The sequence below is a fragment of the Peromyscus leucopus genome, chromosome 19, assembly GCF_004664715.2.
Source record: "Peromyscus leucopus breed LL Stock chromosome 19, UCI_PerLeu_2.1, whole genome shotgun sequence".
NCBI lineage: Eukaryota > Metazoa > Chordata > Mammalia > Rodentia > Cricetidae > Peromyscus > Peromyscus leucopus.
In genome coordinates, this window is record NC_051079.1 from 73968488 (window position 1) to 73994455 (window position 25968).

The 25968-nt window shown below is 37.2% G+C and overlaps 1 protein-coding gene across 4 annotated transcripts in view; it reads left to right on the forward strand.

Annotated features, from left to right (window-relative positions):
- Neto1 (neuropilin and tolloid like 1) overlaps positions 1-25968 on the forward strand; it is a 114217-nt gene that overhangs the window by 66084 nt on the left and 22165 nt on the right. For all 4 annotated transcript variants that reach the window (XM_028873860.2, XM_028873861.2, XM_028873862.2 and 1 more), the window contains exons 5-7: positions 6701-6742; positions 6859-6986; positions 20850-21078. In XM_028873860.2, coding sequence (XP_028729693.1) covers positions 6701-6742; positions 6859-6986; positions 20850-21078 — 399 coding nt within the window. The remainder of the gene's footprint in view (positions 1-6700; positions 6743-6858; positions 6987-20849; positions 21079-25968) is intronic.

The following is a 25968-nucleotide window of genomic DNA, read 5'->3' on the forward strand; positions in this document are numbered from 1 at the left end:
AAATGACATGATGAGAGGGAAGAATTTGTTTGTGAGAAGAGGTAAGGGTCAATACTACCATCATATTTCATTCCTTGTGTTAAATTCTCAAGAATAAAGAAACTGTTTAAAAAGAGTTACTAAAGGTGTACACACACACACACACACACACACACACACACACACACACACGGGTGGGGGGGAGACTGACTAAGACTAACTTATCAGGTGTTTGAACTAAATTACAAACATACATACATATTAACCTTGATTCTTATATTGAGAAGGCTGTAGATATATTATACAGCCTGGTCATGTAGCCTGTTTTCTCATGAATTGCTGCCTTCTTGGAACAGCTTTGAATTTTTTGGTACATGGAAATATGTGAGTTGTACAATCTTAAACAACAAAACTCTTGTGTTAACACAGTTAAGTAAACCGCTCCTAGCTCCTAGAAAGTCTTAGGGCTTTCTTCAAGACTCCAGAGAAAACACTAAAACTACTTAAGGCTTCAGTCAATTCCAGTCAAATTGTTTGTGAAGTTGTCAGGCCCCATTTAGAGGAAAAGTCTGTGACACACGCATTCGTAGTCATTTGAACAGTAATTTCTTGTAAGTTGCTTATGACTTGGCTCACACTGTGAAACTTCCTGAGACAGCCACACCAGTGTGTCTCCAGCTCTCCTATATTCTGTTGCCATCTTGAGTTCTTTGGGAGGAGATGTCCATGAGACAGTGACAGGTTTGGTGAGGGTAGGCCTTCTGGAGATTGTTGGTCATTCCTCTTTGAAAAAAATTATCAAAATCCTGAAAGAACATGAGGAATGGTTGTGTCGTAAAATGTTTGACAAATTATCTAATTAAATTGGGAGTATTGTAAAAATCTACTTATAATTCATGAAAATATTACTCCAGTAATCCAATTACAAATTAAAACACAGAGTATACATTAAGACACTGCTGACACATTAGTGGAAAATGGCACTGGTTTTTATATTTTTACAAATAAAATGCCTGATTCCCAGAAGAATAGACTTTTACCTCTGCTTAATGGTGTGCTTTGTTCACAGTCATTATAGAGAGAATCCAACTTCATAGAGCTGTCTAATGGATGAAAGGAAAAATACTTTCATAGTCTTTCCAACTAATAGTGGTTATTGTTTTATACATAAAACATCATCTAGTGACAGTTTTAACATGCTTAATCACGATAAGAACCATGAAGCTACATCAATGATATCTTTATTCTAATACATTAACTACATCAGTGTGTCTTCTTCTTAAAATATGCCATGTACCTGTGCACACCCTTCCGGGACCATTTAAATCTGCACAGTGTGTTTTGGGCAGTCTTCTATGAGGAACTCACAAATGTTGATACAATTGCTTATGAAATTTCAAAAGTCATATTTCATCATATTGAAAACCACCTTACTTTAACGTCCTCCAAGTCTCGGGGCGCTGTCAGGCACACAATGACAAATGCGTTCTCCTCACTGGAAGCTGAATTTGGTCGTCGGCAAAACTGTCAGTTGTTTTCCTTTAAATCAACAGATTTTCATTTTGTTCATTTTCAAGAAAAAGTCTGGCAAGTAACTAAATCTGAATAATTACGATTTGTCTTTCAAATAAAAATGATGTTCCATGAGTAAAACACACATGTCAGCTCACAGTGCAAACAACTGTGAAAGTGATTTTCTAAAGAAAACCATCAGATCAGACAGTTTGGAGCAAAAATGCCTTATTGGTAGTTTGCATTTCACAGTAAAGAGCATTAAGACACTTCTTCTAGGGTTCACACATTTAAAATAGATAATTCTTTGTGCTTCACCAAGGAGATTTAAGTAAATTCTTACCTTTAAAAGATTGTTCCATGGATGTTGGCTACCATGGTTTGTGCTGGAGTCTTGGTTCCTGGCTACGCACCAATTATGTGAAGCACTGTTACTTTTGAGCAGTGGATACAAATAGACCTTTAGTACAAGCTGTACCATATATGTTTTAACATTAAATGACAATTGCAGTATTTTTATGCAGCTTAGTTTTATTAGCAGCATTCAAATAAAAGAACACTTTGGCTAATTCATTTGTATTTAATACTGTTCTGATAAAAATGAACCACATTTGTGCAGCTCTGGAACATACAAGGTACAGCAACAATGTGAACTCTGCCCTCTCGTTTGAGCTAAATCTTTCAGTCCAGGAATTGCTGTAACTGTAATTTTGTGGAAGTGACAGCATCCTGGATTCCCTCAATGATCTCCATACAACATTCATTCAACAAGGCAGGTTCTATGGCTGCATCAACCTTTGACCCTTCGTGTGTGTGTGTGTGTGTGTGTGTGTGTGTGTGTGTGCGCGCACGCGCGAGCGTGCACGTGAGCGCACTCGCATTTCTCAGGGAGTACAATTGCTTACCCTGTGAGATGCTTCAGTGTTTTCCGTATGTGTGGTTTCTTCAGTAATATTTGTCTTTTGAAGATGTGATGATGCCTATATGTAAATATCTAGGACTTTTTTTTTCTAAAATTCTGACTCAGATTAGTAGTTACCAAATTTTATAATAAAATTATCACACAGTATTTGTCTAAACACCTGTAAAAATCTATCTATAACATCTGTAAGACTGGTATACATTTCATCATAACTGGTTTTATGTAGTTTCTATCTGTTCGATAAGTAAGAAATCTGTTCAAAATGCTATTTCTTCATCATTTTGCCCTTTTGAACAGACTATACAAGTGTGAAAGAGAAAGTGAGTCTTTTATTTTTCTAAGAAATTTGTTCTTCACCAGAGGAGAGATGCAATAGAAACAGATTTTCTTCTGTTTTAAGGCATACAAAACAATTAAGTTTGCTAACAAATGGACTTAATGTCAGAATTGACAAAAGGTTTCAATTTATGCAGCTAGGTAAACCTGTAGATGGAGAGATAGATTTAAAACACAGGTGGAAAAATCTTAATACTTGCTGTTCTTCATGTAAGTGCAAGAGTAAGTTTTACAGTTCAGCACAGCGCGGCAGAGCCTAGACCAAGGCGATACCATAGTTGCGACAATGAAGAAAACTTCAAACAGCAAGTGTCCTCTAAACCGCCAAGCAAGATGGGCTCCAAACACGCACATATGTGTACTCAAAAGTGATCCACCTCAGGGCATCTTTGGAAAGGCCAACAAATGGTTTGTTTTTTGTAATCACACTCAAGTCATCATATGGAATTATGTCCATAACATATCATGTATTCTTTTGTTGCATTCATTGATTCTGTATGTTTGTGCATATATGTATGTACTACACAAACTTGCTTTGGAAAGGAACTTGACAGAGTTAGACATGTTCAGCAGATATTGTTTTAAGACTAATCATGGTAGAAAAAGGATCTGGAGACATTTTTAGAAAGGTTTTATAAGCCCACCTCACAAAGTTAAACCTTCCTTATTATGTTAGGAGCAAGAATTGTTACATGATAACCTGCACTTGTGAGAGGCTGGGCAAATAAGGTATACCTGTATGCCCAACAAGCAAATATCAGCATGAGTTGACCTCTGGTAGGGCACCTACATTGATGTATTGACAGTGAAAGTCTGTCTATGAGCTTGGGCCTATATATGGATAGGAAAAGTTAAAGTGTAAGAGCTTGCAAACATATGTAAATACAGAACAATGAAGTAGGAATAAAGTGCTGCCTTTTTCTGTATATATAAAATTATGTTTAATTCAGTAACATTATTGACCACCTATGATACTGTGGGTCTTAAGTAAATATGTGACTGCGGAGTTGTGTTTGTCATGGACTCATAGAAGTAGACAGTAAAAACATAAGCACAGAGAAAAATGACTGTAAATTCTAATAAAAACAACAAGGGAGTAAAGAAAATGACAGACAATGTTCCCTTAGACTGGGATGTCTGGGAAAGCTTTTATGAGATTTTGCTATCAGAGGAAACAAGGGTGTGGGAGGAGAACAGGGCCAGATGAGGGTTCTGTGGTCTGGTGAGGGACAGATGAAGGGCTGTGATCATACTCAAAGGACAATGGGAAGTGACTGTCATGAATTCATTTATATCTTTCAAATTAATTCAGGTTGCTTTGTGGAGAACACATTTGGAGAGACATCAAGAGAGTAGAAGGCTTATTACACACAACTTTACTGTGCATCTACATAATAACTTTTGTCATTGCCCCAAATAACCTTGAACAATCAATCAAACTTTATACTCTTAAATCCAATTTAGGCTGCTTCAAATGTGTTTTTGATTGTTTTGTTTTGGAACATATGAGGAATTTATAATTATAACATTTCAAACAGAAGTGCAAAATAATTTTTCCAAAAGTATTTTAAGCCATCATTCCTATTATTGTTAATACAGAGACAAAAATAAATTTTCATTTCCCAGTACTGGCACTAATATCAATCTGATATGGCATGACATAAAAATGATAAATGTTTCCCTTCAAACTGGAAGATAGAACATTAACTTAATCTCCACAAAATTATAGAGATAGCCATGTGCAGCTGAAACTTTCTAATCATGAAGGTGGTGATGTATATTTTTAAGAGATATATTTAAGTAGAGGCCAAATAACAAAAAAGTATAAGGAATTAGAAAAATCTAGGTACCCAAGGTGGGCAATCTTAGTTTTAGATATAAGTACTTTTTGGTGTTGTTGCTGAGAATTAACTCATGGCTTTACCCCAGCCAAGCAAATGTTCAATTGTTCTTCAAATGAGCTGTACCCTACAAGCATACTCTTGATTTTATTTTACTTTTTAGTTTTTTGAGATGAGACTTGACTATATAGCCCAAAACTTGCACAGACCAAGATGTTTTTTAACTTAGAGTCACTCTCCTGCCTCTGATTCTAGAGTGCTGAATTAGAGTTGTGTACAACCACAGCCTGTTCCAAAGCTTGACTTTTCCAAAAAATATGCATGACTCTATTCTATACTAGTAGACTGCTTAATGGTGAAAACATGAGTAATTTTCCATAAAATGTAGCTGTTTTATTACACATATCAGGCATTTAATACATATTTATTGGAAGAATAATGAGATGCCCATTGATGCTGAAGGAAGAAAGAAAAAAAAATCCTACTGATAGTTTAGTGTAAATGATATATATGCCCCTTTTCTTTGTTTTCCAAGGAAATTATATACAGACATTTTTTGTTCTGTAAAACTAAAAGACCTGTTTTCAAGTAGTTCTAGAAAAATGGTATATTGATCAAAAATATTTTTTGTTTTTCTTGATTCAATGTATATACATAAATTCTAGTAGTGTTTGTAGTAAACTGAGTGCAAATAGTTGACACAATTGGGAAATGCCATGGTTAATAAATATCTCTCACTGTCAACAGACCAGTTTGCATCAATATTTAGCTGGAAGGAAGCAAACAATGAAAACTGCTAACACAAGTCTGCACATGCACATTTAGTATGCTTACCCATTAGGGTACAGGATGAGGTGCAGCTAGACACAGACGCTACATAAACTCCATGATCTTAATGTGTGTACCTAATTCTTGCCATAATGAAAAATGACTTTTCATTCTGCAATTCGGGTTCACTTTTTAGCAGAATTTTACAAAATACTTCAAATTCTGTAAGATTTTTTTCCAGTATCTGTTTTATTATAGAAATGACAACCTAAATTCCATATTCAATTGTAAATTACTCACACAAAGTTTCTAATCAAATATCATTATGCCACAGCCATTGGTGAGTTCAGTGCAGGATAGAGGGAATTCCATTCAAACAGGCCATGCTCTATGGACATAGATTGTTTCAAATTATAGAAATGTTCCTCATATGGGTTTTGTTCCATTTGGCTTGTCATCAGAGTTGATGTATTCATGTTCTGATCTTGGGGCCTCTCAATAATGAAGAAAACCACTGCATATGATTCCCAAGGATCTCCAAAATAACAAGAAAAGCTGAAAATGCCTCCTGTGTTCTCTTGGGAAACCATTCTCAGATGCAGTCTTCAGAGTCAACTTTGTATTTCATGGGCTGTGTTCCTACTTTACAACCAAACCCAGGAAATGGGATTGATGACATCATTTTAGCTTTTAACAAGGACATTTGCAAAGCTTATGATGAGTCAAACATCCCATGAAGTATGCAAATAAGCAAAGAGGAACTAGTTCCTGAGACTAAGTTCACAGAGAACAAGAAAGGAGAAAAGGGATGTTAAGTTTAAAAGGTAGAGAATGAAGGAGTACTTATTATAAAAGCCAGCATGGTATGAATCAGAGACGGCAGAAAACAGGACAAATCTTTCAACGAGAGGGAGGGATTTTCACTTTCGCACATGACCTTCATGCTGCTGAAACAAGAATGTATTTCAAAAACTTGTATAGTCTTTTGAACGAGAATACAAATTCTATTTGTAATATGTGGGGGTGACTCAAACCATGACTTACCCATGGATATACTGTACAAAAACATATCATCATAAGGTGAGCATAAGATGCAGCAATGGTTTAAAATAGCTCCTTTTGTATTGAGAAAAAAAGTAGTGATATATGGTTATGTTGACATACACTTAAAATTTATGAGTTAATACTATCATGTACTTATTATTTTATCACCTAAATTCTCCTAATGTATATCCAGGCTTCTTCCTGGATAATTTGATAAAATGTTACTCAATATCACAGTAAGGGAATACATGCAGAAAAAAAAAAAAACTAATTGTCTTTTTTTTTTTCAATTTTTAAGATCCTGACTTTAAGGACCTTGGAGTTTTGAAACCATTGCCAGGTTGGTAAAACAGAAATTTGATAAAGTCCAGAGGTCTTTGTTTTATGTGATGAAGTATACTTTGGGTTTATTATTTAAGCTCCATTTTTGTGTGTGTTTGGCATTTTATTATTTAGCCTGTGAGTTTGAGATGGGCGGTCCTGAAGGAATTGTGGAGTCCATACAGATTTTGAAGGAAGGCAAAGCTTCGGCCAGTGAAGCCGTGGATTGCAAGTGGTACATCCGAGCCCCGCCACGATCTAAGGTCAGTCCCAAAGCTGAAACCCACACACAACAACGGACTTGAGGAGCGTCTAGTTCTCACATTATCTATTAGCTCTAGGATTTGTGTCAAACGTGCCATAAGTGAGCAGTATCCTGTGTTTTGAAATGAGAATTGTTATCCACCTGTTTAACATAACTTTCCAGAATAAGCTGCAGCATGGGATCTGGTTAACAGATTGTACATATGAGTGAAGCAAGTCTGCCTCTCTGGAACCTTGATCCCAGTGTCAGGCTGGAGTTGTTGTTAGGAATGGTGTTAAACAACTATCCTCATCGTCAATATGCAGTTTTAAATTAAAGTTACATCTGAGGAAGAAGTGGGTAGGGTTTATGAAATCATGTATCTCTAGTATGTGAAATGAAGGTGTACAGGGTAAGTGTCGGCCAGAGGTCCTAGGAGAGCTCACACCTCTTCACAGAGAGAGCACAGTTCTTCTGTAACAACTGCTAAGCTCCTTGGAATTGTTATGATTTCCCACATGTGGGGGTTATGTTATCAAGCTGCTCCAGTCTTTCGGATACAAATACTCCAGACCTATTGTTGACCACCCCAATTTTTGAGTGCTAGAAACACAATATAATGGTTTAACTGTGATATGCAGCACAGTGAATGTAACATGGGTCTGATTCAGGTGCAGGCAAACACTTTGCAAACACCTTTTAGAACAGCAAAGAGTACATTTATCCTTACAGGTCTGTCTTCAGAGGAACTGTCCTCTAAGTACATATTACTTATTTTCCTTTTATCCTCTTTTTTATGCTCATTCCAGTGTATAAGGTAGAGTTACAACGTGACTGATTTACTGGACATACACCAACTCTTCATTGAATAAAGTCAACTCTTTGTTTAATTAATTGATTTAGTGACACTGGAAAGCCCAGATCATTATTATCCATTAATGAAAGTACAGTGGAGAGGAAGAGGGATGGAAAAATGGCTTCATCTGTAGAATGATTGTCTTGAAAATATATGGACCAAAGTTTGATCTCTAGAGCCAGTATAAGGAGAATTTGGTGCAGTGGTGAGAATTTAAATTTTCAGAGCTGGGGAATATAGAAAGACAGATCTCTGGGGCTTAAGATCCAGCTATCCTTGCCTACTTGGTGAATTCCAGGTCAGTAAGAAACCTTGCCTCCGTAAAAATGTGAATGAACCATGAGAAACAACTTCAAAAGCTGACCTCTGACCTCCACACAGGGAGGCACCTGTGTATCTGTGCTCTCATATGCACATGCAACCCTACACACACACACACACACACACACACACACACACACACACACACACACACACACACTGGGGGGGGGTCGAGAGAGAGAGAGAGAGAGAGAGAGAGAGAGAGAGAGAGAGAGAGAGAGAGAACTTTAGACTCAGTCCTCAGCTTTTCTTAATTTAATACTTATACATATATGTGAAGAAACCATGCAAGCAGTAGGGTTGGATCCCTGAGCTGTTGATGAGGAAGGTGTGAAGGAAAAGGCGATGTAAAGACGACTACACAGAGGTGGTCTAGGTCTTGTTAGAATGCATGAGAAACAGCGCCATGGCAACTAGGCAGGAGCAGGAGGTGCTCAAGACAACAGGGAGAGCACATGAGACTTGAAGTGCAGAGAGGACAGCAAGCCTTTCTGGAATCAAAGCAGTAGCTTGAGAGCTAATGAGGCAATGGTTGTGGAGGGAGGCAAGTCTGCAAACTCTAGGGCGCTCTGGGGTCTTTCCAGAGAACAGATACTTTACCCCAAGTGCTTAGTGATATCAGGAAAGGCAAGCAGAAAGGGGATATGGCCGGATTTGCATTTTAGAAATCGAGTATTACATGGGAAGAAAAGATACGTGGGTCAACATGAGCAGATCCCTAAGTAGGGAGAAGACAGTGAGTCCAGGACTAAACTTACTCTGTTCTGGTGACCAGTAAAGGAAATATTAAGGTTGATAGATGCCAGAGAATTTTGGTGGTGGGATTTTTCAGGTCGAGCAAAAACATAAACCTTTTTGCCCCTCCCCCCACTTTATAAAAAAAAAGAATTTAGAGGAAGTTGGACCTTCAAGTAGGACTTTGGCCTTTCCACTCCTGATTTTATATATATAAATATTCAGGAGACTTGCCCATTTCTCCAAACAAGTAACTAAAGAGTCTTAGAAACGATGAAAGAATGGCCCTGCTCGCAGCTCTGACATTTGCAGGTCTCTCTGTGTGGGAGCAAATCTTTTTAAAAGTTTTTTTGCTTTATAATAATTTAGACACTACTTTTCTTTTTCTTTTTTTTTGTGTCAGTTTAAGGGTATTTGCTAGCTGAGACTGAGGGCATAGACCTGTCATCCCCTCTTCTCAGCTGGGAGACTGATGAGGCAAGACTAAAAGGCAAGATGGTTGCCCTTTTAGTTCAGGGTTAGCTTAGACTATGGAGGGAGTGAGTTTACAAAGCTAGATTGGACAGTTTAGTGAGACCCTATCTCAAAATGAAAAAGGAAAAGAGGACTGTGAATACAGCTTGGTGACAAAGCCCTTGTCTAGCCCGTGGGGGGCCCTGGGTTCAAACATCTATATCAAAAGGAATTTTAAAAAGTAACCGTTTTGTATTTGTAACACAAAGTTTTAAATACCTGGTTGATCAGAGAGCTAAGTTTATCTTATATGCAATTTTCGGATTATCAGGAAAGTGCTTGTTTTTCTTCACCCTTATGAATGAAAATCTTTTATAAACAGGGACTGTAATCACAGCACCTTGCTTTCTTTAGCGGCACCTTGTCGCTTCAGTGTTAAAGTGGAGTGTAAACACACGCCTCCTTCTGCCAGCTGGCAAATAAGCTGTCTTTTGTACAGTCCCAGAACAACAATGCCTTGTGCACCTGCCTGTCACAGATTCTGGCAGTCTGTGACCCAAAGGGGACGCTGCCTGCAGAGCTAAACCAAGATGGTTCTATTGTGACAGCCCTTTTCTGTTCAATTAGAGGTTGAGAGGGCAGGGAGTGGCGTTGGATGCTGGGAGAAAAAACAAGAAATCAGGTCTACTGCCATGGTGGGCTTCCTATTTTGTGGATAGTCTTTGATATATGAGACTAAACTCTCAAAGCATAGGTTAAGCTTGAAATGGGTCACTGTGAGTATTTGAATGATCTCTCCCGACCCCGCATAGTTTACAATGAAACTGATAAAGAGTTTGCTTGTTACAGTTAAAATTTATAGACACCACATGTTGCTTCTTAGCTTTTGGCAAAAAAAAAAAAAAAAAAGAATATGTACTGATATCTCCTTTATTAATGTAGGTGACCGCTTTAGGTAGAAATATGATCGGTCAGTCAGCATATCCAAGGAAAAGCAGAGAAGAAATAACTTTGGAAATCCATTCATGATGTGACTATTTACAAATAGAAGAAGCAGAATCAGGACTATAGAGGTCTTTTTGAGTTAACCATAGTGTGTGTGTGGAAGGGAGTTACAAACACACTTCTGTGAACAGGCTTTGTGTGTATGGAAATTCTAGAACAAAGCTGTAGGAAAGGAATTAATGTGTCTAGTTATAGATCTTATCCAGAGAAGGGTCACCTGTAGTGAATAATGGGAGACCAAACTGTGGTAAGGATTGAACTTGAATTCCATGAAGGCTGAGCTTTAGGTGTTTGTAGATAATGACTTTTAAACGAAATGGCAACATTCTAGAACAAAAGCTTGGGCACATTAATGTGTTAGTAGATCTGTATAGGAGGAAGGACACGGAGCAAGCAGGTGAATGTGGTAAGGTTTTTAAGTCTTGAACTATCCTATGAACCTCTTTAGGTGTTTAATCATGACTAAACGAAATTGCAACTGTCAGGGGACTCTGTGTTTATTTTTAAAGACAAGAGGTGGTACAGATTCTACTACTCACTCTACCCCATTCAATCTCTGCATTGGCTCTGGTTTCTTTTAAAGAAAGAGTACCCATACTGTGGGAGTGTAGGGAGTAGAACTATTTTGTAGTAGGTGTGGTCTTGTTGGAGGAAGAATGTCACTGTGGAGGCAGGCTTTGAGGTCTCATAAAGGCTTAAGCCATGTTCTGTGAGACAAACCACTTCCTGTTGCCTGAGGATCAGGGTGTAAGAACTCTCAGCTCCTTCTCCTGCATAATGTCTGCCTACATGCTGCCTTACTTGCTGCCATGACAATAACAGACTAAACTTCTGAAATGTAAGCCAACCACCCCTATTATAAGAGTTGCTGTGATCATGGTGTCTCTTCACAGCAATAGAAATTCTAACTAAGACAAAGCCTTATCCCCTTCCTAAGGAACTACTGGAAATTAAAGATTGTCAGAGGAGGAGATGTAGCTTGAGTTTTCCTGCCTGGCCCACAGTCAGGACAAATTTCTCTCACCTGCCAGTCCCACAGCCGCTCAGACCCAACCAAGTAAACACAGAGACTTATATTGCTTACAAACTGTATGGCTGTGGCAGGCTTCTTGCTAACTGTTCTTATAGCTTAAATTAATCCATTTCCATAAATCTATACCTTGCCACATGGCTGGTGGCTTACCGGCATCTTCACATGCTGCTGGTCATGGCGGCGGCTGCAGTGTCTCTCCGTGTCAGCCTTCCACTTCCCAGAATTCTCCTCTCTCCTTGTCCCACCTACTTCCTGTCTGGCCACTGGCCAACCAGTGTTTTATTTATTGACCAATCAGAGCAATTTGACATACAGACCGTTCCACAGCAAGGAGATGTCATTTTTTTCTGTTGTAGCTATTGCTAAATTGACCATGCTGTAGTAAAAAGGCCCATCACTCTTGTTCCTGCAAGATAATTCAACTAAACTCAATGGTTAAGACAGTGTATGAAAATGGGAGAGGGACTACTTACCAAAGGGCATTAAAGGTCGTAGCGGATAGGACAGGGTAATGAGAGATAAGTATAAACACAACACATTATAAAGATTAAATATATGATAATTGAAATTATCACAAACAGTATTTAGAAAACTTGTGTGAAATTTAAGATAAGCTGTATCTAGAAAGAAAGAGCGTAACAGTCATCTCCTTAATCTACACTGTTCTAGGAACTGCACTTTTCTATTTGAAACTAGACATAAACAGCTTTGAATTCAATATACTAAGGGCTTGGTGTTAATGATGGAAATCAAATGATATTCCAGGGGAGGAATGAGAGAAGAATTTGGCAGGGGTATTGTATAATAATTAAAAATCAAGTAATTTTGAATAATATTACATGAAAATCCCGTTAAAACCCAAGTCCCATAAAAATATGTTTTGGGACTAGCTCAGACATTTAGCTCTCTAGTAGCAGGGATTGCAGCAAGGATAATATCTCAGAACTCCTGGCCCAGTCTGATATCTCAGAACTACTATATTCAGGAAAATGATAAAGTTCACCCAAGTATCACAGGAGATAGGATCAAAAGTTTCACCAAACATATGCCAAGAAGAGTGAATAATTAATGTTTTGGGGGGATAAAAATCTACCTTTTGTTATCTATACATAATTTTCTTATTTCAAGTTAAATTTCAATTTGTAACCAAATTGAAATATTGTAAATCTACTTATCATCAAGTCAATGTCAGAAGATGAAAAGTAGGTCTGTATTTCATAAAACATCAAGCTTACTTGTGTGTGTGGCAAAAGCTTATGAAATGTCCCCAATTTCCAGTCCCAGTTCTCACTTTGTAAGTATGTCCAAACAGCACACATTTGGTTGCAGTAAATTAAATTACTCAGTAAAGGGTGCTTGAGGGATACCAGTGAAATTGTCAATCAGATGACTTTGAGCAGAGGGAGGTGTCCAGGCTGAGTTTTTTTTTTTATTATTATTTATTTCTTTTCCTTTTTACATGCCAACCACTGTTCCCCCTGCCTCCCCTTCTCAGGTTCCCCTACACACATCCTCCACATCCCACCCCCTATTCACTCCTCCTTAAGGCCTCCCTTGGGGAGTCAACACAGGCTGGCATACCAAGTTGGGGCAGGGCCAAGCCCCTCCCCACTGCATCAAGGCTGAGTGAGGCATCCCACCATAGGGAATGGGCTCTAAAAAGCCAGCTCACATACCCAGGATAGGTCCTGGTCCCATTGCCAGGGGCCCCACAAACAGATCAAACCACACACCTGTCACCCACATTCAGAGGACCCAGTTTGGTCCCCAGCTGTCAGTCTAGAGTCCATGAGTTCGCACTAGCTTGGGTCAGTTGTCTCTGTGGATTTCCCCATCATATCTTGACCCCCTACCCACTTGCTCCTATAGTTTAGTTTAATATAATCACACAACAGACCTTTCCTTACAGACAGAAGAGGGAGACTTGGAGTCAGCAGACTAATGAGCTGTTCTAGGAATGAAGGATGTGAAAGGTGGGGTTGATCTTGGAAATGCAAGAACTTGGAATTCCAGGCTTTGAAAAGACAGTTAAATCTAAATCAAGAGTCCTTCTCACCTGGGGATTGTGCCCTAGTAAACCGATCATTTTAAATGGATCTACTAAGGTTGAGGTCATTTCTTATGTAACAATAGAAAGGGGTAATGACCAGAATTGAAAACCAGAAAAAGTCTGAAAGGTTCTAAGGACTGAATCTGCCTTTGTTATCTCAAAATATGAGAAAAAGATGAAAATGAAAATATTAATGTAGTAGATAATAGCCAAGAAATTATAGTATAACTTTTAAAATGAAATATTAGATGTAGGGTGTGAGAATATAGAGGGGTACTCAAATGTTTTGGAATTTTCTATAGCTGTCCAAAAATCACTTTAATATTTTTATACCTGAACCGGTTTTATTTACTTTTTTATTTGTGTTTCCCAACTGGAGATTTTTCAACCTTCCAAATTCATCTAATATTCTACCTGTTATAATCCTGACCTGTCCAGTCACAAATAGTAAGCACAAAGCCCTGGGCACATGCTTTTAGACTGTGGTTCAAACATCAAGACGTCCAGTGGTCTTGAAACTGTGAATAACATGTGTCAGACACACAGATGGCTCAACTTTTATTTGTTGTGAATAAGCTTTCTGTTGGGTCTCAGATAATTGCCTTGATATGTGTTTTTCATAGCAGTATGACAGGAGAGGAGGAACTTCTGAGCTGCTGGTATTAAAATTTCTTTGTGAATGTATTACTTAGTAAGTTCTGATAAAATTACTTGCTTTGCATATAAACATGGCACTTTCTTCCATATTAGTGCGATTTGGAAAACAGATAATCCCAGAAACGTTTTATATGTTCTGAAGTTTTCCATGTCTTGTTCAATGAATCATCCTGTCAGTTCCAAATCTCTGTGATTGATTAAAAAGAAGGATGCATCAAAATGATTCACTGAGAAGAGATTTCGATCTGACTATTTCACTAGAGTTATATGTTACTCTGTTTATCATTCTCTCGTTCCTTCACAGAGGGACTAGAGAGTTTTTCTTTCTTATTTTTTCATTTGCTACCTGAAATAAGTCCTTTGCTCAGAAACATTGTGTCACAAATCTTATACACTTATTCCCGTCATAAGAACTATCTTAATGTCTTTAAAATGGGACTAATTCACATTAACATATTGTTATGGTTAGAAAATCAGTATGCATACTTGGCCTAGACCCAAGCTTGTGGTATAAAGGTTTTTTAAAAATCATTGAAATTATAGATACAGTAGATGATCAATGCTTGCTTTGTTTTATTTTTATATTATTTCATTTTTAATTAGGGATTTGTGAATGTGTGTGTGTGCATATGTATGCGAGTGTGTGTGTGTGTGTGTGTGTGTGTGTGTTCACATGAGTGAAGGAAGGAATTAGATCCCCTGAAGCAGGAGATCTAGGTAGATATAAGCCCCTAGCAGTGGGTGTTGGGAACTGAATTTGGGTCTTCTGTAAGAGCAAAACGTGCTTTTCACCACTGAACCATTTTTCCAGATGTTGGATTAATTTTCTAAGGAGAAGATAATTAAATAAAATGTCTACCATATTATACTTAAGAAATGCAATTAACACTTTTAGATGTTCACTGCATTAAGTGGGCTTGTATATTGTTTATATAATTAATATTATCTTTATTTCTTCTTCTGCATAAACAAATAGCTAAGTTTATTCTCATAAATATACACAGTGACAAGGTTGTTTTTTTTTTAATTTAAATTTTATGGGAGGCCATTGGCAGTTGTCCTGCAAGGCCAGGAAGATATTTTTGAAATCTACAAGGATCAATTATATATGGCAGAGACTGTAGCTAGTGAGAAAAATGTTGATCAGTATTTTTTTTCCTTAAAGAAATTTAGCTTATGGACAGACAGCTCTCATTCTGATGAAGCCAGTACCATACATCTACAATTTATTTCCCTATTAAGTAGAAAAATTGAAGGTCAAAATAATCATAAATGCTTCACGAGCATTTATACAAAATCTGGTAAAGGGCAGTTGTGTGCTTCCTTCATAGACAGAGTTCTATGTGGGAAAAAACAATTTTGGATACAGAAATATGTAAAAGGCAGGTACTGCCCATCACTGCTCATCATGAACACATGCCAGTCAGTGACTACATGGGTGAGGCAGACTCATGGCAGAACGTCAAAGGCAAAGCTTGGACCCAGTATGCAGATTGACTTTCTAATCACTCCAACATTAAACGGCCCTAATTTTAAAGATTTTTTTTTTAATTTAAGATAGTCATTTATTTCATAAGGGCACATTTATTATCTCTGAGTTTTATTTATTTATTCATCAAAATGTTTCAGAGCCTCTTTTAGAAAATGGAAATACCTGACTTTATAATTTTTTTCCCAATTTATTTTTATTTTGTTAAAGTTTGTTTTCTTTAAGATAATAACTTTCCCTCTGGGAATATACAACATTTGAACAATTAGTAAATGTTTTTTGTAAGACTGCATAGGATGCAATGAGGATCTTAAGGGGCTTTGGTGTCAGGCAGATCCAAAGTGCAATGGTCCTGTTTCACTTTAAAAATGTGACTCAACTTTTCTAAATCTCAATTTTCTTTGCCTTCAACAGTTCTTGCACCAATCTGCAGTTGTTGCACTAATCTGTGTCAAACACTGTAAAAAAGTATTAATTGAAGCCAAGAGTGATTGCCAATACATGACACAGACTCCTCTCTAATAACAATGAACTGCTATTCAAGTCTGTGTTTCTGCTCGCAGAAAAGTGCTCAGGCTTATCATGCCACTGAAACATCTGGACTTGAAAGTGCCAAGTGAAAAACTGCTTCCTGTTTTTATTCCCTCTTGATTTGGTTAATCATTTTCTTTCACTACTTTTCTTTCTGTGGGTATATATGTTGTTGCTAAACTTTGTAATACTACTTATATCCATGATCCATTTTGTGTTGTATTTTTTTTTTAAATGGACTGTGATATGCCACCTGTTCTGGTGGGTGTTTCCCTTGCTGGTAAAACTGTCTGCTTCTCTGTTGAATGTGTATGTTCTTTTGAGAGTGATAAACTATGTTGGGCTTATTGCTGAGTAGTTTAGAATATATGTGTTTTCTGACTTTTTATTGCATCTAACATTTTTGTTACCTTGCAAAAAATTGGCAGATTTTCAATCAATTTTTTATAGAGCTTTCAGGTTGCTGACTGTTATTCAGGATACAGCAAAGCCACATGATGAAAAGAATCTAAAACACAGAGCTTACAATTCTTATTCCAGGTGCTCAGATTCATCTAATTATTTTTCTTAAGCAAGTTATGGTTTTAGTCTCTTCTCCAGCTTTCTAATGAAGATCATCTGAAAAATGCCATCTTTTAAAGAGCAGTTCATGTGAATATGTGAAAGACACAGCACTGCATATGTCAAAAATTTAGATTTAACCTTTTTCAGATTTATGTTCTTTTCATTAATTTTATTTATTATTTGAAAATTCCATAGTGGTATAGCTGTAACTCGGTCATAGCCACACCTCAATTGCTCACTCTAACATTCCCCAAGACACCCCCTACCACATCTTTCCAACTTCATGCTCTTCTTGTATTTATTTATTTATTTGAACCTTCTGAATCCACTTGGTTCTCCATCCATGTGAATGGGCATTGGATGATCCACTGAGGTGTTTTATTGGCCATGTGTCTAAAGAATTAACTATTCCTGTTCCCAGAGACCATCAGCTGCCAATAGCACCTCAACCAGAGCTGACTCTTGAAAGCCCCGCCTCCCCACCTCCCCACTTCCTCACCTCTCCACCTCCCCACCTCCCCGCCGAATTTTCTTAATTAACTTGATCTTGCATAGAACTTACACAGATAACCATTGCTGCAGTGAGTTCATGTATACAAGAGCCATGTCTTGTGCAAAAAGCAGCATTTCATGTCACTTACTGCCACCCTAGGCTCAGACACGCTTTCTACCCCCTTTCTGCAATGTTTCCTGAGCCTGAAAGGTAACATGCAATTGTCTTATCAACGACTGAGCATTTGCAGGGACATTCAGCACTTTGAGAAGAAATATGTTACTGTGTTGTCCATTATCCATTAGAAGAAATGTCTTTGAGCAAGGGTGGGAGCCCCACAACTCTACAGATATGAATATTTAAAATGTTAGTTTGACATGATCATTTAGAGAAACAATAACATGTAATGGTGTTATTGGTTCTGTTAAAGCACTGGGTAGGGCCACTGTGCTAGTGTTGGTACCGCAAACTGAGCCGGCCATATTCTTTTCTTGAGTATCCATTCTTTTCTTTCTTCCTTGCTCTCTTCAGTGAGATAACAGCACAACCCACCTGGTTTCAAACCTAAAATGGAAGTACAGTTTTCAAAAGATCCCTGTATCTGATTTGTCTACATAAGAAGTGTTCAGTTCACCTCTGTCCCCACAAATTAATCTTAACAAGGATAACTGTGTTTATTTGTGGAGCAACCTTCTAACTAGTCACACTTTTATACATTGATGTCCCCACCAAGCCACCCTACCCATGTAGGCAGAGGTGATGTTTGGCAAAAAACAGAGTGACTGGACTTGGAGAACAGGGAAGAAGAAGGAATTAAGAACATCTCCCAGATTTCCCCTGAACACTTAAATATAATATCTCCAGCAAAAAAAAAAAAAAGGCAAAAGAGTTACCAAGCTTTTAGGGAAAGACTTCCTTCCCTCTTTTGGCTAGCAGGATCTTCAAAAACTCAAGTACTGAAAAAAGTTATGCCTCCCCAAAACAAAACAAAACAAAAACAAAAACCAAAAAAACAAAACAAAATCAGGCTTTCTTAATCTGAACATTTCTGGGACACTATGGATAACTTCAGAAATTTTATTATGCTGGGAAGAATAAACTCCACACCGATGAGGGGAGTAGTAGTTAGTATTTTTGTCAAATAACATAAAGCAATGACGGGGACATGGTGACAGAGGGTACTTCCTTAGACTATGTGTTGTGTGTGGTGTTGATGAGTCAGCTAACTTAAAATTCACCCAGAGTAGCTGGAAAGTTACAGAAATCCTACATATGAAACCTTTGTTGTATGAGAAACAAAGTAAAACTCCAATTGTCCATAGTTGCTCAATTCATTTCCTCATATCTCTCTATGTCTGTTCTTTCTCCTCAAAGTTATGTCAGGGTGATCTGGTGCGAGCTATCACAGTTCATTTCCAACTCACACAGGTGTACAATGTATTTTCTTATACTTCATATTCTTCATATATATATATATATATATATATATATATATGTCATAGTTTATTTTGAGAGTTATTTTAAACATCTCTTACTATTGAAGGTAACGTGTGCTTATTTATTATTTATAACACTTAAAACAATGTTGGGTTTGTGGACAGCCAATAAACACTTGATGAATGCTGAACAAATGAAATTAGTAAGGAAAATGGAAGTTCTAGTTAGTTGAGTAGAAAGGAAGTGTCACAGGAACTGTAGCGTGAAATATGCTCAGTTCTAATTGAGTCTGGAGGGTGTAAAGGTAAAGACTTCTAAAATAAGGGAGTCAGCCCAGTAGGGGGGTGTTTCCTGGGAAGATAGCAACTGAACTTAACCTTGACACACTGGGAAGAAGTTGCTACGAACAGTAGGGACCAATTCCTTCAAGTTAAAGTTTGCCCCTGGAGCACAAAGCTTGAGGTGTTGGAAAAGAAACACACTGCTGGAAGGAAGAGGGAAGACATTTGCCTGAGCAAAGTTTCTCAATGGTTGTACTATGTCTCAGGTAAGGATTTGGGCTGGAGGCATAGAATCATTGACTTTGTACATAAAAGTGTTAAGTTTGGCTGGGTTGAGACTTAAACCACATGGCAGAGACTGAAACTAATAGACACACGAAGTGTTTAGGAGATTGTTAAAAAATCTTGTTTCAGGAGACAAGGCATACAACTGATTTTTAAGAGAAACTACAGGGTCCAATATCTATTTTATAATAATACTCAAGGGCAATAATATTTTTGTATTAACTAAAATAATGAAAATTTAAACTTAGGATAGACATTTCCAGATCTGGGGAAAAAGTTGTCCCATAAATTTCATAGTTTTTGAAATAACAACAAAAAATGAATATAAAAGATGAATATGAACTTAAAATAAATGTATACCTTTAGTTTGTATGCATGCTAGAAGAAGTAAATCTAATTTAACCAAAATAGCCTATAGATATGTATGATTACAAAATAAAATATAAACAAGCAATTGATGTGTTCAAAGGAGGTAAGTTTCGTTCAGATATTGTTCTTATTGCACCTTCACTGATTTGTTTCATTTACATTTATTGTATAGAATTCCTAGTTTTACATTCTATATAGGTGTCATGATTTAAACACATGTTTTCAGTGCTTCGTTCCTTGTTTACACATTTGCACAATGCTTTTAACTGTGACTGTGACCAACTGAAAGTCGAGGCTATGAATATTGCTGAAAGGATGGATGAATGAGCAAACATGTCCTTTGTTCGGATCCTGTTGGAATCAATCACTTGTGATTCTGAATACACACTGGAAGAGAATCAGATAACTTCTCCTCACCAAGAACCAGTGTGTTAGACACAGTGTGTCCTTGAGGAAGCAGTGTAGACTGTGGAGTCAGAGGTCTCACATCTGACTTGTAGTTGTCACATCTGAGGACACCAACATGTGAGTCACAAAATTGTTGAGAGTGTTTAATGATGACATATGAATTGGTGTCACGGTACATTGTACTCACTAAGTGCTAAATGCTAATTTAACTTTTTTTTTTTTGTGGAGATTGAGCTAAGTGCTTTGATTGTAAGTATGATGAAAATAGCTAGATTGGCCTTTTAAAATATTTTGATATGCTCCACTGCAAAGCTGAATAAGTGTAATTGTTTAGATTAAAATCAAAAGCTGTCTTTCAATATGTTTTGCCTTTAATCCCAGCACTTGGGAGGCAGAGGCAGGCGGATCTCTGTGAGTTCGAGGCCAGCCTGGACTACCAAGTGAGTCCCAGGAAAGGCACAAAGCTACACAGAGAAACCCTGTCTGGAAAAACAAACAAACAAAACAAACAAACAAACAATAAACAAAACAACAAGGGCACTTGAACAAGAATACCTAAAGAAATATTTAAAGTACTACCATATCCAAAGCTAAATAGAATGTAAGTTTTAAAAGCTAATAGCTGATTTCAGATACATCACAAGATGACATCAGAATCATCTGGGCAAAAACTACTTAGCTAAAGGAAATGGCACAGCTAAGTTGTTTTTTTTTTTTTTAACAGCATAATAACACTTGCAAAGAAATATTAGAGATAATTTGCTTTGCACTAGTTTATCTGCCTGTGGACCACAGGGGGAAATAATGGGGCTGATTGCAATCAAGGCTGTCTTGTGAGACCGAAAAGAAAAGAGGAGGTCCAAGCATTGCTCTACATTTTTGAAATGAACAGATTGTTTTATCTTGGTTTTACAGATTTACTTGCGTTTCCTGGACTATGAGATGCAGAATTCAAATGAATGCAAGAGGAACTTTGTGGCTGTGTATGATGGGAGCAGCTCGGTGGAGGACTTGAAGGCCAAGTTCTGTAGCACGGTGGCCAACGACGTGATGCTGCGCACCGGCCTGGGGGTGATCCGCATGTGGGCAGATGAGGGCAGTCGCAACAGCAGGTTTCAGATGCTCTTCACATCCTTTCAAGAACGTAAGCTTCCCTTACTAGACTATTTGTCCTTCAGAAGTATCCCAGGCCGCCAGGCTCCTCAGCTGCTAATGGGGTTTTCTTCACGCAGCCTGAGCACAGCAGGGGTGTTCCCTAATAAGTGGTTAACACCAGTGAGGCTCCTTTCCCTCATTTCCATGCAGTGAGAGTTGCGTATCACATTCTGAGTACTTATTTCCGTATGTGCATCATAACCTCGCTTAAGTGAGTGCATTCTCTTCCATTGGGAAATGATGGATTTTGTTGGCCTTCGGTTTAGTTCTTTCCAAGTATATGGGGGTGATGCTGAAGTTTCTGATGAAGCTTGAGTTTAAATATCGTTTTTTGAAACTTCATAAAATGTTTGAGATGTTGGTTTTGGTACACTTCTGTTGCAGACTCTTTTTATCTGGACAGGCTTGCAACTGCAGAGTCACAATTAAAGTAAGGGGAGAGAGAACCGCTTGACAAGGCAGAGAATTAGGAAAAAAATCAGAAGATGCCTAAGTGACTGAATGATCTTCAAAGTTACTGCAAAGTACATGTTTGTTTTTTAATTTTTAATTTTGAAAACTACAGTTTAATAAATAATGAGCTGTATGAACAGATATATTAGGACATTCTTAGGGAGCTTAGGCTATTTTGTGGTTCACAAATATATGCATATGAAAGAAAATCCCAAGAAATTCAGCTTTAACGGGTAAGAAAGAACCTTATATTTTGAAGCTATGCATTTTGCTTAAATGGAAAAGAGAAAAGCAATCCAGAGCCTTCTAAGACATCTCTTGTTGTAAACAGCACAGGGTGCCAAGATTTTTAGTTCAGAGTTGTTGAAAGTTTTAGACAATTATTTTACAAAACACCCAAATACTTTTTTCTTTAAATTCCTTTCCAATTATGCAGCTGGGCCATTCGGTAGTACCAGAATCCTTGAATGTCACTTGATCTTTCTAAATAGGACCACGGACTTTAAATGAGTCCGCTATCCTGCCCAGTTATGGGCTGTTTATACACGGTGAAGTCTCTTGTCTTCATCTCAGTGGTTGGTTAAAATGCTGGAAGTCTTGGATCCTTATTTCATCATGGCATTTGAAAAATAATCGCATATTTTCTAGACTAGTATATGAAGAAATTCTTAGTGTAGTTGTGACTCATGTTACATTACTCAGCCACATTCAGTGCAGTGTACCCTTGATAAGGGCTTCTAGAGTCTGAATTTTAAAAGTGTTTAATTGCAATTTATATGTTTTGTGGAATACAGTTGATATGAGATCTATCATCTTAGATATTTTGGCCTCAGCATTCTGTTTACTGTGTTTTGTTTACATAATGAGTTATGCATTTGCCATATGTAACATATTTAGAAGTATGTGCATTATAGAACTGTTGCACCTAGTCAATGATGATATATTTTTTTCTCTTGTGAAATGCTAAGAAATGAATAGTAAGTATTCTCACTACAAGAAGAGATGTTCAGGTAATATTCACATTGATGGGCTAGAATTAACCATGATTTTGTGTGATGGTTTTATGTTTTCCATATTGCTAAGGCTTGTATGATACATGTGCATGAGTGGTGAGGGTGTCCTGTCGTACATACGTGGCAGTCAGAGGACAACATTGTGGAGTTGGTTCCTTCCTTCCAGGGTACAAACAGATCATCAGCCTTGTGTAGCAAACACATTTTTAGATGCTCAGCCATCTAACCTGGCCCCCAGTGTGAGGAAATTTTAAAATATTCTTTTCAATTTGTAATCATGACTTACTGAGATCCCCTATCTAATTTACTGTCAAAAATATGGAATGGCAAACTACTATGGGATCTCTTAAATATCATGAAAAGTCTGCAATTTTTATCTGTGCTGTAAAATTTAATACAGATAAATGAAAAATATATTGCTAAATTTAAAACATCTACTACGATTCAAGGTTGTATTTTACTCAAGTGCAAGATGAGGCAATAACTTTTTTTTATGAGGGAAACACATTTAGCTATATAATTAAAGGACTTGTAATAATCATACAAAAAAGGTATTAGGTACATGGGATGCTACAGTTATCAAAATGAATACCTCATAGTTTACACTTTGGTATTTTTATGTGGAAAATAATCAATTGGAAAGATTGACAATATGTGGAATAGCAGGACATTTCAGCTAACACCTAAGGTTCTTTTGACCTCTAAAATGGATTATTGAATTCTACGTATCTATAAATCTGCATGTATATAAGAAATGGTATGTTATGTCATGCTATGAACCTACCACCTAAGTATAGTTGAGCGAAAATATAGCATTTCAGTGCCTGTGACTATATGAGATATTAAAGCCATTTAGTGACTACCAATTAACAGTCAGTCCATAGGATACAGGATGCTCCTTCAAGATTGAAGGAAGGTCCACCCAATCCATTAAGTTCCTCCATAGGAGCACATGTTTACTTGTCTTGGAGTGAGGGGTGTTATAATAACAGTTTCTGCGATCATTACATTCATTCCAATTAGCTTTTGCTAAAGTCTTGGTGTGTGATCTGGGTTTTCTTGCATGTCTTACTGAATGTTCTCTGTTGTTGCACAAAATATGGTCAGTTTGTCAAGTGAAAGGGGGGATGATTTCTATAAATCCTTCAAATTCCATATGTTAAAAATTCTAATAACCATAATGAAACCTTTAGGAAGAGGGACCCTTGTAAAAGGATTAGATTCCAAAGACAAACACTCATTAATGGGCTTGGGCGTTGTGGACAATATCCTCAGAAAGTGGTTCTACCCCTTCTCCCAATGTGTGAGGACCAAATGTGGTGTTTTGACCTATCAACTGCTTATTACCATGTACTGAATACGCTGGTATGTCAGTCTTGGACGTTACAGATTCCAGAAGTGTTCAAAAATAATTCCTCACTTGTAAGTGACCCTGTAGGTTGCATTTTACTACATCATCATTAGAAGATTGAATATTCCTAGAGATTTCTATCACGATGCTTTGCTTCCCTTCATTTGCTATTGTTTAGGATTGTGTTTGTGCACAGAAGGGGGAAGCCGCAAAATGAACTGTGTGTGTATTGCTTTATTTATTGAAACCAAGTTCTACTAGATAAGGTTCAGAAAGTATAAGAAAATGCAAAGTGGGCTTCTATTTGAAATTGAGTGGTTTAGAATAATTCCAGGGGGGCTCCTATATATCTGTCAAGGTGTCTCATTGAAGAAGCTTCAAGTTCCTCACCTAGTATGGCTTATGTAACATGAGTTTGGCAGCAAATCTGTAATTGCAGTGTGAATGATGTTGATGACTGTAGTTGTTTTTGTTCATAGTATATTATTCTATTGTCTGTTGCTAATAACACAATATGTATAGATTACCTCTGTCATAAGAGGAAAATTTGGAGTTTAGAGTAATGGATGTACAGAATTTATGCCTGTTTCTGTGATGAATGACAGTGTCTGAAAGTGGCACAGAGCATCACATGGCAAAGAATAGCATAGACATTATGAGTGTACCTGTGTGCATGTATCCACACAAGTATGTGTACGGACACATGATTAAGTGTGTGAGTTTGTATGTGTGCACTGGCTCTTTCCTGTTTTATATGAGGCTTCCTGGAGTCAATGATTCTCCTCTACACTGATGATAAACATTGAGACTGCAGTTGTAAAGTATACTGGCTCAATAGAGTGGCAGGAGTAGGTTCTCCTCTAGGGTCCATGACCTCATAGTCCACAAATAGTAGACTAGGTTTACAGAACCACATTTTGATTCCCTCCTAGTTAGAAGCTGTTGGTTCTAAATTCCACTATTTCACATTGCAATGAGTCCTTCAACTGATTAATGGATAATGAAAATGTGGTATATATACATGGTGGAGTACTGTTGAGCTGTAAATAAAAATCAAACCATGAAATTTGCAGGTAAATCAATGGACCTACAAAAGATTAAGTGGGATAATCCAACCCCCAGAAACAAATTCTGCTTGTTCTCTCTTATTTGCCGTTCTGAGACCCAAAACCTTAGACATGAGCATGTAACCTAGAGTAAGCACAGATATCACTATGATGTTTATTCAATAGTAACATTTTTCCCCCAGAAAGATGATGTCAGGCACAAAAACAAACCTGGGATTATTATTGAGCCCCAGAGTGACCACATTCAATCTGTGTTTCACCAACTAATTTGTAAGTTGTAGAGAAAGATAAGCTATCAGTTATGATTATTCCTAAGTATAAATTGATGTCTTGGTAAGGTAGATTTCAATATCACACCATTATCAATTGCTGTGCTTCAAGTAGATTAAAAGCACTTTATTAATGTAGGAAATATTTACCATATATGTCATACAGAAGCATAAATACCAGATGGCATAGATTTAAATATCAACAGTACATAAAATTTGCTGAGAAAATTGCTGAATTTATGTCATATTTTGGCAAGTCTTTCTAAAATAGACACAAAACATAACATAGGTGATAAAAATCACTAAATTTAAATGTATGATATTTAATATTTGTATTGAACAAAAGCTATTATAGCTGAAATGCAAAGGGAAAGATGAATGGGTGAGCAGCCTCAAAATAAACCCTTGTTTTTAACTCTATAAGAAATAAAAACTTAATAGTGCAGTAAGAGAAGGATGATTACTATATTATAAAAGGAAAAAAAAGTAAATAGTTAATCATAAAGTAGTACATATGGCCGTCTATATGGGAAATGAGCCCAGATACAGCAGTAACAGAAGGGTGTGCACTCAGTCACGACATTTGATCTTCATCCACCAGATTAGTTTAGAAAATGAAGAACCAAGTTTGGAGATGGCAAAGTACAGTGGTGTGAAATAAAATTGCCCCTAAGGGGAGTGGCACTATTAGGAGGTGTGACCATGTTGGAGGAATTGTGTCACCCT